This window comes from Amblyomma americanum, chromosome 7, assembly GCF_052857255.1.
Source record: "Amblyomma americanum isolate KBUSLIRL-KWMA chromosome 7, ASM5285725v1, whole genome shotgun sequence".
NCBI lineage: Eukaryota > Metazoa > Arthropoda > Arachnida > Ixodida > Ixodidae > Amblyomma > Amblyomma americanum.
In genome coordinates, this window is record NC_135503.1 from 152,314,611 (window position 1) to 152,334,360 (window position 19,750).

General features: G+C 48.1%; 1 protein-coding gene across 1 annotated transcript in view; it reads left to right on the plus strand.

The window, feature by feature from the left end:
* PolZ1 (DNA polymerase zeta catalytic subunit) overlaps positions 1-14,861 on the plus strand; it is a 241,817-nt gene extending 226,956 nt beyond the window's left edge. Inside the window, exons 29-31 of the mRNA XM_077629530.1 lie at positions 118-308; positions 5,983-6,213; positions 13,932-14,861. Of these exons, the coding sequence (XP_077485656.1) occupies positions 118-308; positions 5,983-6,213; positions 13,932-14,292 (783 nt within the window). The 3' untranslated portion in view covers positions 14,293-14,861. The remainder of the gene's footprint in view (positions 1-117; positions 309-5,982; positions 6,214-13,931) is intronic.
* The last annotated feature ends 4,889 nt before the right edge of the window (positions 14,862-19,750 follow it).

Here is a 19,750-nt window from a genome sequence, read left to right on the forward strand (position 1 = left end):
TCCGAAGTAATGAGAGTTGAATCAGTGAGATTTTACTTTATCTGTTTTCTAAGAAAAATGAGGTTTTCTTGAGGGACACATAATTGGTTGACTGCGTGGCTGGTGTCCTGTGTGCAGCTGCTTGAGAAGATGCTACGGGTGTTGTTCACATCGCGGGATGTGAGCGCAGTCAAGCGCTTTGTCAAGCTGCAGTTCTCCAAGATCCTGGCCGAGCGGGTCAGCCCCCAGGACTTCATCTTTGCCCGCGAGTTTCGTGGCCTGCACGGCTACCAGCCCAGTGCGTGCGTGCCTGCCCTCGAGATCGCCAGGTGAGGAGAGCTGCACCACTTCTTTTTGAAGGGTCGTCCACATGGCAGGAGTGGCGTGTACAGCTTGGCCACATGCACCTTCCTGCAGTCTGACAGTGCAGCACATAGCAGAAAAGAATATGAAGCAAAGGCAATGCAAATTCCTTTTCAGGATAAAATTCATAGCCTTTTAATACACGAGTCGGAATCAAATGGCAATTAGAGTGGGGCAGACAGGAAGAAAGAAAAATTTCGCCGCATAAAACTGCTTCTTAAATATAGGCCATTTCTGTCAAGTTATTCTGACATGGATAAGAATTGGTCATTCACGTCCGACACGTGGCTTCCTTCTATGGAGCATGGATCCATCTATCTGTGACGAGTATAGAGACACGCTCTCAATCTTTCTCATCTTAATTTAATGTCTGCTTTGTGAGTTGGAATAGTTTCAGTACTTCAGCAAGATTTATGAAGAATGCATCCCGTTTCATCTGGCATTCTTACCGTATTTACTTGAATGTAACGCGACTGCAACTGTAACACAAGGGTCGATTTTGAGGGTGCGAAATGTGAAAGACAAAAAACATGACAGTAATGCGGGACTTTGTGGACACGTAAGAGATAAACAAAAGAGCGCAAATGTAACACGAGAAACCGAAATTGTGGAGCACGAACGTAATGCATGAAACTAAAACTGTAGAATGCAAATAATTTAGGAGTGTGTGAATATTGAAATTTTCGAATACGAATCGAATATCGAATATCTGGTCAGCACAAAAAATGAATTCAGAAAAGATAAACAACCAAATATTTCTGCTCATACTTTTTGCAAAATAGTGTATGGTCTTAGCAACTGAAATAAACGAAACTAGACTGCCTGAGCACCGTATAAAAAAAAATCATGATGTACGCAGAAATGTATACTACTTAACTGAACAGCATAACAGTATCCAACCTGCAATGTGGTCAGGCAAAATGAAATCCATAACATGACAAGACTGGAAACGAAATAACATGATGGCTAGTAAAACCTCATCAATTCGGAGTTCAAAGAACCGACAGAAATGCCCGGGTTATTCGAAGGTCGATTTATAAAATGCCCCGCAGCCCCGAAAAAAAAAAAAACAACTACTGAAAATGCAGTAGTCTTATGAGGCACCTCTATCGTGCAAACACCTGTAGAGTTTCGGCGTGCTGGAAGACATCGCGAACGTAAGTGAGATGGGAATGCACATTGACGTCGGAATGGCGAGACTGCTTCTAAAAAGGAAAAAATATTGACCAGCAACGTGTCAGTTGGCGTCTGAAAACGGCACGGTGCTGAGATTGGACTACTGGCGAACGCGCAGGCCGACAGTTGCCATTGCACGGTCGAGTGGCGAAGCTCAGAAACCAAAACACCCTGTCAAAACTATGCGGCCAGGTTATTTTTTTGACCTAGTGACAGGGGCCCTCCGAACGTTGTCACGCCTGCCGTTACGCCCACTTAAGAGGTGCATGGGTTACAGTGCACCATGCAATAAATAGGCGGCATTTTTACAGGATCGCTTGCCCTGTTGTGACACCTTAACTCGCCCCTTCAGGAGCCTCACGCGAAATTCCGCAAGTAGGCTTTCCCGCATAGCGTAGTTGATCAAAACAAGATGGCGGTGGTCACGCTCAGAGAGTTAAGGTGACAGAACGAATGCCATGGGCGTGAGCATTAATTAGATAACATATTACAGTAGGATAAAAAAATAAACGCGCGCTTTCGCGTTGCAATTGTTAGAAGCGGTCGTGTGCCATCTTGTTCGCAGCACGTGTGGTATGTCGGCAAGCCCACTTACGGAATTGCGCACAAGGTCAAGCCTAGCAGCAACGGAATGCGATCGGTCCACTAGATAAACGATGGAAAGAAAGAGAACAGGGCCTTTATATTGTTTTCCTAGAACTTTAAGCTCTCTATGCAGATAATTTGTCCAGATATTGCGCTTTTGCCACAATCAAATTTACAAAAGTCGGCGCGCATACTATAGCTTCCGGGTATTCGGGAATTTTTGAATATTCGGAAATTCACGAATATCATTTCCCGAATTCGAATATGAACCGAATATGAAACATATTCGATTCGTATTCTAAATTTCGAATATTCGCACACCCCTACAAATATTGCTTAATAAACCGAAAATATATAAAAGTAGAGTGCAGTTTTATTAAGTGCCTGTAAACTAGGTGGCATTCCTATGCCTCATCTTCATCCTCGCGACCGTTGTCGCCATCACAGCTGGACTCCTATTTGTCACTAATTGTCTCCTATAGCAGGTCGTCTTCACTTCCAACAAGTGCATTTGAAATCGAGCACTTCTTAAATGCCTGCTAAACTGTTTCATGAGATAGCCCGTACCACGTAGCTGAAAATGCACTCAGCCATTTCAATCTTCCTGCAGGTGTTAAGGTTGATATGCACTGAATCCAATCCTAATAAAACTACCCTAAGCGATCCTTGAATGGTCTATTGAGGCAAATGTCCAGGGGCTGAAGAATGGTTCTCATGTCACCTGGTATAACAACCAGATGTGTTCGGTCACGTTGCAGCTTTTCTTTTTACATCAGGTGTTGGGTGATCTTGGCAAGAATCCAGCACCAATATAGTTTCTGGATGCAGCAGTGCACCTGGCCTTCTATCCCAAACGCTGCAAATCCAATCTATGACGAGCTCAGAGTCCATCCAACACTTTTTGTGGCAGTGCACGATAACATCGTTTGGGAATGTTTCTTTTGAGATAGTCTTCTGACGAAAAATTATGAACTGACGGAGCTTGTGGGCCGTCAGCCAAACCTGCCAGCATAACTGCATTCAATTTTTTTTTTTTGTTTCCAGTGCTTCTAATGCGAACATTGCGTTCACCGCACTTGTGAAGTGTCCTAACCATTGGCATGTCAAGGTATGCGTGGGTTTGGTCAGAATGTGTCCAAGTGGCAAGTTGGTAGAGCGGCGGAGATCAATGACATACTGCTGAAACTCTCCAAGTTCCAGCTCGGAAGTCTTCAGGTAACTTCTGACAAATCGATGTAGTGCATCGAAGGGAAAAGCTAGCCCTTCGCATGAACTTCAGCTGGATCTGTATACAACTGCGTGATGCCTTGAATTGGTTTGGCACCAAACCCATGTCTCGTGCAGGTTCATGTGCTTTGCACTGAAGCATTTCATTGTTCACACCAAGAAGTTGGGATCGTTGTTCTCCAATGAAGTCTGTAAGACGACGCTCCAACTCTGGGAAGCGGCCTTTCTTTGTCTCCTTAAAACGTTTTCTCAGACTGTTGCAATAGAACAACTTCTAAAGATTCTTCTTTCATCCCCTTATCATCGATTTGTTGATGACCAGGGTTATGCGGCCTCTGAGTTACCGATTTTTTCGGCGAGTAGAATAGCATTGTGTTTGAAGCCAGCGTTATACTGAATGTGAGAATGTGCCATTTTTAAGGTAGGCGGATTGAACAGGCAGGAGTGGACCGACGTGTCGAGGTGCTGAACAGAACGTGCTGCGAGGCGCCGGTCATGTGGCATGTTAGCTTGCGATCCTATCCGCTTCTGCATTTTGTTGCAATGTCTAACAACCAAGCGGGGCTTGAAGCTTTGCCGCAAATGCTGCATTCTTGACGAGCTGTATCGCACCCAGCCCTCGCATGTCTCTTGTGCCGCCCTGCTAGCACCAGTTTATGGAGGGCTATGAATTTAGTCAAAGTGAATGAGGGCTGCTGCCGTGTGATAATGAGCCAAGCACACTGGACAGTAAATGAGGAAACTTGAGCGAGGTACAGGAGATTGCGGTTGCTTGAGCTGGCTCCACAGCCACTTGTGACTTTTTTTTTTCTCTCATCTTTTCTTTTTTCTCGTCTCCAGTGGCTTCTTTATACTAGGTGTTTCCAATTATTCAATACAGATTTTTCTTTTAAAAGCCATGAAAGTCAGCAGTTTGATTTTATGCTAAGACGAGACATTTTTTTCATGATAAAGCGCGATGAAAAGACAAATTATTAACTAAAATTGACAGAATAATACCTATATAATCTGTGATTCGCTGATGACATTGCCTTGCTCAGTCACTCGGGAGATGAACTGCGAATCATGATCAATGTGTTAGACAGAAAGAGCAGAATGGTGGGTCTAAAAATTAACATTCAGAAAACCAAAGTTCTGTTCACAATTGGTAGCGAGGTGCTGGAACTGCTGAATGAATATGTCTACTTAAGGCAGGTAGTGACCGCCGGTCCTGATCATGAGAGGGAAATAACTAGAAGAATAAGAATGGGGTGGAGCGCATATGGGAGGTTCTCTCAGATCAGGAGTGGCAATTTACCAATATCCCTCAAGAGAAAAGTATACAGCAACTGTATCTTACCGGTGCTCACCTACGGGCCCGGAACGTGGAGGCTAACGAAAAGGGTTCCGCTCAAGTTAAGGACAACGCAGCGAGCCATGGAAAGAAAAACGATGGGTGTAACGTTAAGAGACTGGAAGCGGGCAAAATGGGTGAGAGAACAAATGCATGTTAATGACATCCTTGTCGAAATTAAGGGGAAGAAATGGCTTGGGCAGGGCATGGAGTGCAAAGGCAAGATAACCGCTGGTCCTTAAGGGTAACAGAGTGAATTCCAAGAGATGCGTAGCAGGGGCCGGCAGAAAGGTAGGTGGGCTGATGAGATTGAGAAGTTTGCGAGGATACGGTGGGGGCAGCTGGCAAAGGACAAGGTTAATTGGAGAGACATGGGAGAGGGCTTTGCTTTGCAGCGGGCCTAATCAGGATGATGATGGTGATGATTGTGAAATTGAAGGCCATCAAAATCAGAGGCGTGCAGGGAGCACAGTTTTTGAAATTTTAGAATCAGCACCGTGCTTCGAGATATCGAACGTGAAAAAAAAAAAAAAAAACATTTTTGAGAGCTCTACAAGTTGCCTTTCCCACTTGGCACATTGATAGAATGGGCATGCCTTTAATCAAATGCAGGTGCAGTTTACATTGTTTAGGATGCAGATGATAATGGCGTGATTCCCGTGATGGTACAGCAACTCCATTTTATCAAAATGTAACGCTGAAAAGTCAACTTGACAAGCTGCCATAGGCGCATTTTCTATGCTCCATATCTCGAAGCACGATACTGATTAGAAATTTTATAAACTGGATTCGCTTTTTTTTTTCTCATTGTAATGCAAGAAATTAATAAGATTGCAATCTGTTGCGTAAATAATGTCCGCCATGCCATATAATCAGCCTGCACAGACAGAATGCTTGCTGTCTGCAAGTAAGTAAACGAAAACGTGGATTAAGTGGCATTTTCTACTGCATTCTTCGAGCTGCCAGTTACCATGCTTCCCATGAGGTGCCCTGGCACATTATTGCATTTCACGCTGTCCTGTTAGTGTTGTTTCGTCTTTTGCGTTAGGAACAGGTGTGTGGGGCTTTGTTTTCGAGAGGCAGCTGTCTGACTTCCTTTCTGCCTCCCCATCCTGTGTCTGATGCACGAAGAACCAACTAGACTTGGTAATGGCAGCACTGCTTGGAGACTTCTGCGCCAGTTGCTTTGGTCCAGCACCCTTTATGTGTGCATTTCTTGTCTTTATTTAGTTTTGCTATTTTTTTCGTCCATTAACTTTCCTCAAATAACCAAATAGCCACAACCAAGATTTCTTAACGAATTTTCTCGTGTGGTGCAGACGGCTGGTGCGGCATGACCCCCGGGCTGAGCCCCTGGTGGGCGAGCGGGTGCCATACGTGGTGGTCTATGGCCACCCAGGCCAGCGACTCATCGAGCTTGTACGGCAGCCACACGAGCTGCTGGCGAGCCACTCGCAGCTGCGTCTCAATGCCCACTACTACGTGGGACGAGTCATCGGCCCCGCCCTCAACCGCGTGCTTCGGCTGCTTGGAGCCAACTGCCTCCAGTGGTGAGTACTGGCGACGAAGTTTGAACACAGCATGTGGCCACTATTGGGTCTGAGTGACGAAGTTTCTTTTCAGTTGCATCACCGCCACCTACTGTTCTTTTAGCGGCATTGCACACGTTCCCTATAAGCTTTCTTGCAATGTGGCTTTGATAGATGTGACTGCTCGTAAGTTGGTTGGAGCCAGAGGAAGCAAAAAAAAATGAAAGAGCACAAATTGCAGTTATTGTGATAGAGAAAATGAGGCCGTGAGCACGAATTGCCCTCGATTTAATTGGTGAAACTAAATTTAGCTTATGTGCACTAGCACATTTGCCCTTGTTTAGCTTTGTTTATCTTTTTTAGCTTTTTCTAAACTCTAAAATTCTAGTTGTGCCCGAATGTTCTGGCAGTCATTCCTCAAATTCCCTCTTGCAATAATTGCCCGAGCTGCTCGTTGTGATTGGAGTTGTTGCTCCTTCTGTTCGGTGGTCTCTGAAGCTACTTGTACTTGCCGTTCTACTGCATGTTCCTCTGGCGACGTTATTCTTTCTCATTGTTCACCTGTTTCTGCATCCCATTTAGCAAAGTTATAGTGTCCTCACCACACTGCTTTGGCTTGCCACCTCATTATATTCACTGGATTGGTTGATTTACTTTGGCACTCTCTTCTTTTGCATTAGTGTTCAGCTCGCCAAACATGTTTTTCGGCTTTGGAATCTGTGGAAGGACCGACTTCATCTATGATTTACTGTTTGCTACGCTGTATGTTCCTGCGGTGACGTCATCCTTCACCTCTTCTTTCTGGCATCTACATATGCATGCAACCGTCGTTTCTGATCTTCATCTTCACACCCTCTTTCCATGGCTGCAGCTTGTGCGATGCTCCTGCGAGCTTACCCGACCTTCCTCCCGTTGGTTGCTGTTGGCGCGATGCTCCTGTAAGCTTACCTAAGTTTCCTCCCATTGCTTGCAGCTGGCGCGACGCTCCTCTGACTTACTTCAGTGGAACCCCGGTTATACGTCCCCCAGTTTTGCGATGACCCGGGTTTTACGACGGATTAACGCAGTCCCAGTGAAGTCCCCATAGAACAATGCATTAAAAACCCTGGTTATCCGACGTAATTTTACGTTCGACCCGCGTTATACGACGACTCTCGCGAAGCACGGGACGGAACGGCAGACGAAAGAAAGGAGCCGCGGATCTCATTCGTCACGCCGTCTCTCCGCATGCGGAGCGCTTGACCTCGCTTGACCGGCGGGCGCAACTTTCTTTCCTGCCTCGTCTCATCGTTCGTTTCTCTCTCCCCCACCAGCTGCCCTCCGCGACGCCGCTGTGCTGAAATAGCGCATTTTCTTCTCCACAATCACTTTCTCCCTTTCGCTCCCTCTCTTTTCGGCGGCGTCGCCTCTCGTCGTGTTGGGGAAGCGTTTCTTTCTTTCCAGTTTCCCAGCAGCAGATCACCGACAAGGTAGCGTGGAAAGGCCTAGGTTTGTCGCACGTGATCTTCATCGTAATCCTAGCGACCAGCGTTCAGCAATGTTTTGAGTTGTGTGCAGCAACGCGACGCACGATGTCCCGAAAGCGGACGGTTTTGTCGCTCGGTGATAAGCTCCATATTATCGAGGAAGTGGAAAAGCGGCATGGGGCCACGAAAGCCAGCATTGCCCGGGACCTTAAGGTACCCTAATCTTCGCTTAAGACGATCCTGGCAAACAAAGCGCTGATATTGCAAAATGCCAACAAGTTCGGGCTCAAGCGGAAAGCGGCAAAAGAAGGACAGCATGAGAAGCTAGAAAAAGTTCTCGTCAGGTGGCTGCATCAGGCACGAAGCTCTGCGATCAACGTGGACGGCGCCATTCTAAATGAAAAGGCGGGCCTTGTGGCATTGCCTTTGGGCATCGACGACTTTCAGGCATCGAACTGGTGGCTGGATCACTTTAAAAAAACGAAACAGGATTGTGTGCAGCCGCTCCTGCGGAGAAAGCACTTCCGTAGACGTTTCAACGGTGAACGAGTGGATGGAGTCGCTCCCGGAGATGATTGCCGCATACAAGCCCTGCGACGTTTTGAACGCCGATGAGAGCGGTATTTTTTACCATATGCAGCCCGTGCAAACCCTTGAGTTCAAGGGTGACAGCTGTCATGGTGGCAAGCACAGTAAAGAGCGGGTGACAGCTGTGCTAACGAGGACGGTTCCAAGAAGCTGCCTGTGCTCGTTGTTGGAAAGTTTGCAAAGCCACAGTGCTTTGAGAACTTGAAGACGCTGCCGTGCAGCTACAACTTCAACAAAAAGGCGTGGATGACGTCTTCGCTCTTCAGCAATTTTTTGCAGCACTTGGATTGCAAAATGAGTTCCAAGGCAAGGAAAAGATTGCTTTTCATCGACAACGCACCGTGCCACCCACCCGATACGTCCAGCCTGAGGAACGTAAAGGTTGTTTTTTTTGCGCCCAACTGCACAAGCCGGCTGCAGTCACTGGATGCCGGCATAATTAAGTGCGTGAAGCAAGGGTTCCGGAAGCGGTTAGTGCAGCGTCGGCTGGCGGCTATGGAGCGCAGCAACTCGGAAAGAAAGATCACTGTGCTCGACGCCAAGCATTTTATTGCCAGTTCGTGGAATGCAGTGTCGCAAAGCACAATCGCCAACTCGTTCAAGCACTGTGGCTTTAAGCGAGAGACTGCCTCCTCTGCTGGGGACGCAATGACCTCGATGCCGCTTGAGGCCGATGCAGGCTTCGCCGACGACGATTTCAAGGGTTTAAACCTCGCCATGACCTTCGCCGAGTACGTGGAGGCCGACAACAACGTTGCGATCTGCAGCGAGGTGTCGCTGGATGATGCAATCGCGGAGGCTTTGCCTAGTGGCGACACCACTGCAACATCGGACGAGGACAACGACGATACCACAGATGCCGTGCCGTGCCTGTGCCTACCACGATCGCCGAGTTGCTATGGCACATAGACGGCATCCGGAACGTCATCTGTTCACGCGACGCCGCAGAGGACCTCCTTTTGGACGTTGCCTAACTCGAGCGAAAGTTTTTGCAAGTTCACGGATCAAATAAGGTCCAAATGAAACTGACCGACTTTTTTTAAAGTTCGCGCCGGCTGGCGGGAATCGCGGCAGTGGGCAGTGGAGTGCCGGAAAAGTCCGTTTGAATAAAGCATGATTGGTACCTGTACTTCAGCATTAATTCTTATCGCATTTACTTTTTTGGTAATTTCGGTTTCCAAGCCCTTCAGAGTATGTTAGTAGTTTACATTGAAGTTTCTCATAAATTCATCGCGCGAAAAGAGTAGTATTTTTATAAGCATAATTTATGTTCGGATTTAATGACGCTTTTTCGCGGTCCCGAGAGTCTTATAATCAGGGTTCCACTGTAGTTTCCTCTCATTGGTTGCAGCTGGAACGATGCCCCTCTGTGCTTACCTGAGCTTCCTCCTGTTGGCTGCAGCTGGTGCGACGCTCCTCCTAGCATACCAGAGTTACTCCGGTGGTTCAACATGATGAGTTACGGCTTTTTCATTAGTGACCTATCTAGTCATCATCATCAGCCTGGCTACACCCACTGCAGGGCAAAGGCCTCTCCCATGTCTGCGGAAAGCGGGCGCCACCTGTCGTGCAGACAAGGAAGCTTCGCTGGCACTTGTGGTTGGAAAGGGGCTCTTGACTAAGCATGTGCAAGGCAGCATTCAGCAGAATCACGTGCGCTTGTTTTGTTGTTTTAATGTTGTTTCTTTGCCAGAAATGTTGTTTGCTAACGAAAGAGGATGATACATCCCATTTCCGTTCTTAGAAATGGAGTGGAGTGAAGAGTTTTTTCCTTGTAACCTCAAAAACAACCATCTGTGGCAATGCCTGCGCTCTGCTACCTAAACGGAACGCTGAATGGCCAAATGAAAATGTGCATGAATGTGTGCCAATGCACGGGTGAGGGTTACAGTATAATGGGATGCTTTTTCGTAATTCGCACAGACGTTTATGTTCGCGCTTCCTTGACAGGGCGGGAGTTTCTGCTAACTTCATGCAGCACTTTTTGCCGCAGGCCACACAACTGATTACTAAACGACCCGTTGTACTGTCTCAACCATGGCTCGTGCTGATATGGTAGAGCATTGCTTTGCGTGCCAACGGGCCGCAGGAGCATTAGATTGTGCAGATATATGTGACGCTGCACTCCGACGCGTGCTTCCGCTGTTCAGATAGCACAGCTTGACAGTGTAGCATTTATGGTGAATGTTCATACTAGTATAAATAATTCGGCTGTCACTGAATATGCACGTGCGTCGATGGTAAAACTCTGCTAGAATGACCGAGCTGTGTGCACTTGGCAGCAAGCGCGAAATACAGCAGAAACACCTGTTTCGAAACGTGCTGGATGTGCACCTTACTGACCCCATTAACAGCTTCCTCTCTTGTGCCTTGTATCTCGTCGTGGTTTTTATTATGTCCAAGTCACGCTGTTGGTTTTTTCCCATAATTAGCGTCCTAAATTTCCGCCTCGTACTATTTGCGGATCCGAACAAAAATTTTTGAAGTTGCTTAAAGTTTTGGTTTCATTATTGCGGCGTGGCTACGGCTTGGCTTCGCTACTCTCGACAAATGACGTCATGATGTCGTTTCTTTGTTGGTGATCCATTGGTTGTGCCTGGTGTTTGTGGTGTGCCGTGTGCCTGTTGACAACGCGCGTGCTCGCATGTAAGCTACGCTTTGTGGAGTTGATGTTTTTTTGGGAGCAAGATGTCAGGGTCTCGAAAACAGTTCTCGGCTGCTTTCAAGCGAAAAGTGATTTTAGCTGCGGAGAACATCGGCAACAGTGCGGCCGGGAGGTAGTTTGGTGTTGTCGAGGGAAGCATTCGTGGATGGCGACGACAGGAAGAAGCCCTTTTCGCGTGCAGCGGAACGCGACGAAGCTTTCGCGGCCCAAAGAATGGCGCATTCCCAGAAATTGAACTTGGCCTGATGGAGTTCGTACAGCAACAGCAAGCTGCAAATCTAGCTGTGAGCGTGGCAGGCAAAAGCTAGAGAGCTTGCAAAAAAAAAAAGGGATACCGCACTCTGCCTTCAAAGCGAGCAAGCACTAAATCCATCGCTACATGTGCCGTGCAGGCTTTTCACTACACCGGCAGACCTTGATTTCACAGAAGCTGCCTGAAGCGCCCGAATCTGCTTGCGAGTTTTCAGCGCCATATTATTTTCTTGTGCAAGTCAAAGAACTTTCTGTTGGACCAAATAGGCAGTGCCGATCAGACGCCGGTCTACCTGGACGTGCCATCGCCCCTCACTGCACGAGAAGGGGTCTAAACAAGCTAGCGTCCGGTCCACTGGCTACGAGAAGACGAGAGTTACAGTCATTGTGCACGGCAGATGGCCGCAAGCTCCCCCGTTACGTGATCTTCAAGAGGAAAACAATGCCGAATGGTGAGGAGCTGCCGAAAAAGGTCATCGTGAGATGTCATGAGAAAGGGTGGATGAATGAGGATCTAGTCTTGGACTGGGCAAAGTCCGTGTGGTGTAGGCGACGTGGTGCACTGTTGTCTCTGTCGTCCATCCTTGTGCTGGATGCGTTTCGTTGCCATTTGGCCGACTCGGTGAAGAGGCTGCTATGCGACTGCGGCACTGAACTCGTTGTGATTCCGGGTGGGATGACGTCACAACTACACCCCCTTGATGTTTGTGTAAACAAACGCTTCAAGGACACAGTCAAGTGTTGCTACGCAGAGTGGATGCGCTCAGGTGGGCCTGCAGTGACGCCAACCGGGCGGCTGAAGCGGGCTTCGCCAGCCGCGCTGTGCAAATGGATCATGGACGTGTGGGCGGCCATCTCAGAAGATCTTGTGCGTCATTCTTTTAAGAAGTGCGGCATCTTGAACACCCTCGATGGCACGGAAGATGAGTACATTTGAGATGATTTGTCGGACAAAGAAATGTCCGAAGAAAGCAGTGATGAAGATGAAAGTGATTGAAGTGAAGTGCGGGATGCGATTTGAATAAATGTCTTCTTTGAGCTTTCGTCACTCGTATTATACGCAGGCAAAATTTTTTTTCCATTTCGCGTCTTTAAAACTGCACCTCGTATTATAATCAAGTTCGTATTATACGCAGGTTTTTATGGTAGTTAGAAACGCGCTGCAGTTACAGCTCATATCAGTCACCACACTACAGCGCAGGATTGCACAGCCGGCTCATGCTTTCCAACGAAAACAAAATCGCTTACAGAGGGCACTAGGTGCGCCTTCACCGAGCATGCATAGAAACTTTTCCCCAAATGATCAGTTAGCCCTGCCCTTTGCCAGCTGCATCCACCCTATGCCTGCAAACTTCTTATTCTCATCCGCCCACCTAACCTTCTGCCGCCCCCTGCTACGCTTACTTTCTCTTGGAATCCAATCCGTTACTCTTAAGGACCAGCGGTTATCTTGCCTTCGCATTACATGCCCTGCCCAAGCCCATTTCTTCCTCTTGATTTTGACTAGGATGTCATTATCCCGTGTTTTTTCCCTCACCCACTCTGCCCGCTTCCGGTCTCTTAACGTTACACCTATCGTTTTTCTTTCCATGGCTCGCTGTGTTGTCCTTAACTTAAGCTGAACCCATTTCGTTAGCCTCCACGTTTCTGCCCCACAGGTGAGTACCTGTAAGATACAGCTGTTGTACACTTTTCTCTTGGGGGATATTGGTAACCTGCTATTCATGATCTGAGAGAACCTTCCATATGCGCTCCATCCCATTCTTATCCTCCTAGTTATTTCCCTCTCATGATCCGGATCAGCTGCCACTACCTGCCCTAAGTAGGCCTTTACCACTTCCAGCACCTCGCTACCAATTGTGAACTACTGTTCCCTTGCTGGGCTGTTGAACATTACCTTGGTTTTCTGCATGTTAATTTCTAGACCCACTGTTCTGCTCTGCCTGTCTAACTCATTGATCATGATTTGCAGATCACCTCCTGGGTGACTCAGCAAGGCAATGTCATCACCGAATCGCAGATTATTTAGGTGTTCCCCTTTAACTCTTATCCCCAACTGTTCCCTATTGATGCCTCGGAATACCTGGTGTAAACAGAGGGTGAATAGCATTGGCGAGATCATGTCTCTTTGCCGGACACCCTTCCTTATTGGAATTTTATTGCTGACTTTATGGAGGACTATGGTAGCTATGCAGTTGCTATATAAATCTTCCAGTACTTTGACATAAGGCTCTTCTACACCCTGATTACAAAGTGCCTGTATGACTGCTGAGGTTTCCACTGAGTTGAACGCTTTCTCGTAATCAATGAAGGCTATATATAAAGGTTGGTTATAGCACTTATCTAGAGCTAGTGCATTAAAAAGGAGAAAAAAATGATGCTGTTTTCAAGTGATTGGATGATGAGAGCTTATCATGCTCTGTCTTCAAAGCACTTCATGTTTAGTGCAAGTGGTCTCTTTGCAGTTAGTCTCATTGCAAGGCCATTTTGCAAGGCCTACCATGCTTATATCTATTTTGGGGCCATTTCTGCTAAGAAAACAAACAAATTGTTATGATCCTTTTGAGTGCATTTTGAGGGCGCATGTTTGCGCTTGTATTGTGGTGCATGCGCACCACATTTCTTTGGTGGCATGGAGTGAACGCAATTGTGTTTGCCAATACTTTTACAGCAGACCTGATTCGAAAACTTGCCACCAAGGTGTGGGAGACGTGCAGAGCTTTACTTAGTAGCTTTGCAAGCGTACGTGACGAATTCACCGGATGCAGGTACGAGGAACTTCCCCGGCCTCGCTTTGTGAACCCCCGCCCTGGCACAGTTGCCGCTTACCTGGTTGTTGGCCAGCTGTGCCTGGCCTGTGGCGGCCAGTCTGAGTCGCGGCAGCTGTGCGCCTCATGCGAGGCAGACCCTGGCTACGCGGCACTGGTCCTCGGGGGCAAGGTGCAGCGCGTCCAGAAGGCCTTGCTCGAGCTGCAGACTGTGTGCCACAGCTGCATGGGCTTCCAGGCCAGTGGGGCCTGCGTGTCGACCGACTGCCCTGTCCTGTACAAGACTGCACGTGTGACATCGGAGGCCCAGCAGGCGCTCGACTGGAACAGTACCCGCAGTGCCGCCTCGTCATCTTCCTAGCCTCTTGCCATGCTCCTGCCAGCTGCATGGAATGAGGACGGCATGAGCTCGTCTTTCTGTCATGTGACTGGAGTGATCTTTGTGGCATGCACAGTTCTGGAGCCCCAGAAGTGCACCGGTGCAGTGATAGGAACCGAAAGTAAGGACTCAGTAAGGAACTGCGTCCCAGCTTCTTTGGCACTTTGCAGTCTCAAGGACAATTTGCTGCCATCCCTTTGGAAGGATGGGCATTTGCTGACTGCCCTGCCCAGCAGTCCATTGTCAGTATTTTGTCAATGCTCACATTTTACTCTTGTGATCCCATTAGAGAAAATTATTATTAGGGGTGGTGGCTGGAGCCACTTTTGCATCTGTGTGCAAGGCAGCTGTGCAGATTGTTTATTTTCTCATCAACTGTGTTAGCCATATGTGTGCGTGTGTTTGGTGGGTGGAGCTGAGTTTGCACTCTTATTGTGCACTTGAGTCAAATCCAGGTGGCGGCTCTTGCACGTGCTGCATTTCTGTACATTATTTGGCTGAACTGAGCCCCCATTGTTTTGAATTAAATGGAAAGCCCTATTTCACCCTCTTGTTTGTTGCCAGTGTCATTTTCCTGTATGGCAGCGCTGCCTGTGTTTGGAAATCACCATACAACTGTGCCCTTTTTTACAGAACCTCTCCACTTGGGGGACAAGTTTTTTCTTGCTGCAGTGGAGTGCTGCTCTTTTTGTCCAAGCAACAGGACGACAGGAGCTGAGGCCTACTTTAAAGCCCAGTGCAGCCCACAACCGACTGAAAAATATGATTTTTCAGAGGCCCGGGCTGGCTCAGGTCTGTCATTCTTGGGGGCTGGGACAAGCTCATGCCCCTACAGGGGTTTACCTCTGTGTGAAGCTCTGGCGACTATTATCATGCCATGTCTAGTCCAGCAAGCAACGTACAGTAATCCCTCGTTATAACGAAGTCAGTGGGACGGCGCAAAAATTCGTTGTAAGTGGTAATTCGATATATGTGACCACCGCAGAAAATCTTAAAAAGTCGAGCTTTAATTGCATTGCAACTGCAAGGAAGTCAAAATACAATGTATTCAATGAAGCAAAATTTTATTCAAGGGCAAAAGAGGCAGTGAGCTTTGGCTGTTTGAAGCTCTTATCGGGCACATGCAACCCTTGCTCTAATCTGACCAAGCATTGCACGAGGCCACGGTCGCCGCCCATGCATTTGACCATCGGGGTATTTTGAATCGCGAAGGCAGTGGCCGCTTTTTTGGGGGTATTTTGGGGGGTTTCGAAGGCAGTGGCCTCTTTTCTGAAGGGGGAGTCACAGAAGACTACAAGAGTATCGCACTTGAAAGCGCCGCAAATGGCGTGGCTCGAGTCTTAGGTTGTGTTTGTTGTGCTTAAAAAACTATTAGCCGCTCATTGTGGTATGCTGCGCAGTAGTGAAAACGGAACGGTTTTGCTGTAGAAGCTTTGCATGATAACTGGGCAATTTTTTCCAGTGGTGTGCAGCCATGAAGTTTACAAACCAAGAGTTCTCGACGCACCGTTGTCTATGAAAATGTGCTAATTCTACGATCTGAGTGTCAGTGTTCGTTCAGTGCCGCGTCCGCACCATTGACAAACGTCTAGGAATAGAATTCAATGACCCTACCACGCATTTAGACCTTTTGTCTAGTCGTATAGCGCGAATCTAGCATGACCAGCTCAGGAAAATTGCCGGCGAAACACCGTGGTTGCGTTGATCCGCCATTTACAACCTAACTCACCGCTGCGGACGCTCGGATTTTTCATGTTCTTGGTAAGTTATCCGTCGATTTGGACTGTCAGAAGTGCTTTGGAGCTTTTTGGCATATGGCTTTGGCTCATATGAAATGGTTAGCCTTAGCTGCGACTACGGCAGCCAGTTAGCAGCCCAGTTTGTTGCCCGGCGTGTCCACAGTCGGTGTCGTTGCCGAAAGCTCAGCTCGCTCGCGACTCGCATATGTGAATGGGCTCATAATCGGAGGACACTTCTTTTGTGCTTTTTGGCACGTTTCAGCCCCAGAAGTGCTCTTTAGAGCGGTAAAATTTTGCTCATCGGCACACCCCATGGAATGCTACGGCGTAAGTCTGCCCACGGTCTTCTGGTCACTTTTCAGCATCCAAGTGACCACGGTTTTCTGGCGTCGCAAAGCATCACGAAAACTTTATATTTGTGTGGATTCTATCACGGGGGACACCAGCGATGCGATTGCAATTGATTCGATCGAGCGCACTGCACCATGGAGTTTTTCAGCTTCCATTCACTTTGCTGTAAACAGCTGGGGGCACTCGGCACTCGCTTGGTACCCATTACTAGGCAGGCCATCGGTCATAGGCTCGCTACTTTTGTGGCCTATTCTGTGCCTGCACGATACTAATTCGTCGGCGGTATCAATTTGACACTGCATGCGCAGAAGGGTCGCCGTCGCTCGGCGGTGATGCCTCCGCTCGCCACTTCACTCTAAGCGGGTCAAGCTCTTCGTGTGCTTCGAGTAATGCGGCTTAAAATGTGTGCATTTGGGTCGGGACCGGAAGAAATTTCTAATAAAGCGATATTTTGAGTAAAATGAGTTCGTAATAATGAGGGATTACTGTACCTCCCCATGTGCGCCCAGAAAGAATGGACTGTCCCAGTCCCAGTACAACATTTATCAAACATTTCCAGACCATAGAGGCAGGACATAGAAACTCAAGCAAAAGGGCAGTGCTCCCATTAAGGGTCTAGAAACGTTTTTTCAAGAGTGTTGAGCAGAAACAAAAATAGATCATAGCATATTGGTCACAGAAAGGCAACCGGGTATAACGTTCTGGGACGAATGCTTTTCAACAAGAAATAAAGATCGACTCCTCGCTCTCTTTTCTCTCTCCCTCGTGCCCCAAGCTGCGAGGAGAGAGGGTTTTGCTCTTGCACTCGCCGTTTTGAGAGATCAAACAGTTTCGCTCGAACAGCCGAAGGAAGCAGTTAACCCCGCATCTCTCTCGGCACATCCGTTTCTCATGCACGTGGACCAACGGCTCCATGCTGCAGGCAGGCTATGGTGGTATACCTTTTCATCGCGCCCTTGGAAGCGGCGGTCACCAATATGCCCGTCTTCTATAGTGTTTCCAACTTCAACACGATGCAGTGGTCCCTGCAGGCATCTCCAACTACCAGCAGTCCTCGTTGCACCACTGTCTAGCAGAGGCGCAGTAATTGCCTCCCGTCGCTCGCCCGGCTTCCTCGCTGGACGGAAGCAATCTTGTGCACACGTATTCGCTCAGCTCCTAGTCGTTAGTGCGCAATCCCCAGCATGCGGCAGCTCTTGCTCTCATCACTAGGCTGTCGTGGACTTCGTAGCTGCGGATTTGCGGCAGCTTTCCCGCACACCTCGGCGTGCCCACATAATTCTTTTTGGAACTGATGCAGTGGCAGCGCATCTCAACTCCTTTGTGCAGCTTTGCGGCCCTGCTCCATGATGCCGGTGTTCCAGGTGGCACTTGCGGCAGCGGAGTTCAAGGCAATGGGCGGCTCCTAGCACACACTCTCCATCCCTCAGTGCCTCCGATGACTGCGGCATGTTGTTAGTGGCAGCATGGACGACCCCTGCGGTCATAGGCAGGAGGTACCTTCGGAGACCCACCACACTCTTGCTGTGCGAGTGCCCGTGGATTAACCTGCTCTACCTACATTGCCGTCCTGTCTGTGCTGTGTTCGTGTAGCTAGTGACCCCCACCGGATTACTTGTGCCTTGATCACCTTGATCTCGCCACCCACGCTGTATTGTGCTGCACGCGCGGTGTGCTGTACCATGGATGTGGCGTGCCAGGGCTGCTACCTCAAAACGCACCGGCAATTTTTTTGCTGTTTGAGCCATGTTTGAGCCGAGCCGAGCATTGCTTTCAGTACCACTAAGGCCGGTCGGCGGGACGGGCGTGCGATCGTGTTGCACATGAGTAATTTGTTCTTTCTATCTTTTGCACATACTGAGCACATGCACATACTGAGCGATTGCCTGTTATCTGACACTCGGCATTCCATTGTGAACTTCCTTGCACCCGAATATTTTGTGTTAGCAGATAACCCAGGACTAGCGTGGAGCCCGCTTGCCCGCCAGTGGACCCAAAGGCCTTGAGGGAAAGACATCTGTTTTATCGTAAGTTCTGCTCAAAAGCTCTGTGCAGGTCTACGGAAAAGAGCAAGCGCTGAGCGCGTTTTTATATCTTTTGTCAGCCCAGCCCAACGTAACTCATGGTAACGCATAATTACCAGCTTTTGCGTGCTCCCGAAAAAAGGGGACACTTTTGACAACAGTCTAGTTGAACCACTAATAAAAGCCGGTCGTGAGTTGAACTATAACCGTTTGGGCGATGAGTTTTGTACGCGGTCCGATTTTTGTGGCCCCGCGGCTGGGAAAGTCTGTTGAGTGTTGACTTAATTTCACTTTACAATTGTGTGCTCTTGTTACAATTCGCTTTCTAAAACAGGTGCAAAAATTGCGGCGAGATAAGCGATTACACTTTGGTGTCTGCAGAGGGAAACATGTTCTTCTTTTAAATTCATATTTATTTCAGAACAGCACTTGAAAAACTTGCAGGCAGTTTTCTGGTATGCACGGGGCTTCCCGATTCCTGCTTCGAGTCCGGCGTTCACTTGCTGGCGCAGAGGCTGAACAAATGGGACGTTAGAATGCTGAGGCAGCAAAGGCTTTAAGGCACCACGAGGTGAGCCCTCCACCTTCTGTGATAATTTTAAAATTAGTGCTGTGTCACCTGCACCGAACATCTGTTTTACGTGGGGAAGGTGTTTGGTCTTAGGTGGCTAACTATCATGGAGCGCATGAGGCAACTGGAACAGCAAGCTTCCTTTTAAGGCCTCATATCTTAAGACCTTTTTACAGCTGATGCTGTAAAGAGGCCTTAAAGAGATGAACACTGTGGACAATGTGCATGATGTCCTTTGACTGTTTGGAAGCTTGTGAGGTGCATAAAGCTCACACGGCACTGTTGTAGTGTCTGACAGGTCATTGTGGTAATATTAGAAGAAAACATAGTACAGCACAATGGGACAGAGAAAAGGAGCACACAGGATAAGCGCTCATCCTGTGTGCTCTTTTTCTTTGTCCCATTGTGCTGCACTATGTCTTTTAATATGCTGTACCAACAAGCCCAAACTATCACTTTGTTAAGATTGTGGTCATGATATGTTTCTTTGATTTTGCTGCACACTCTGCACTAGTTCTGTGAAGTTCCGCGGTGATGCCGGCAGCGTGCAGCGTGGCACTGGCCGCTTCCAAAACGAATGGTTGAGTGCAGGCCTGATTGTCTGATAGCCTTGCTGTCATCACAAAATTGGAGCCAACTGCATGCCGCCAACACCAGCGACCACCAAAATCCTGAAACACTGGGAAGAATTTTCAAGCAGCAAATCGCAATGAACTTTTACCATGAACCTGCTCTAGGAAATCGTCGTTTCACAG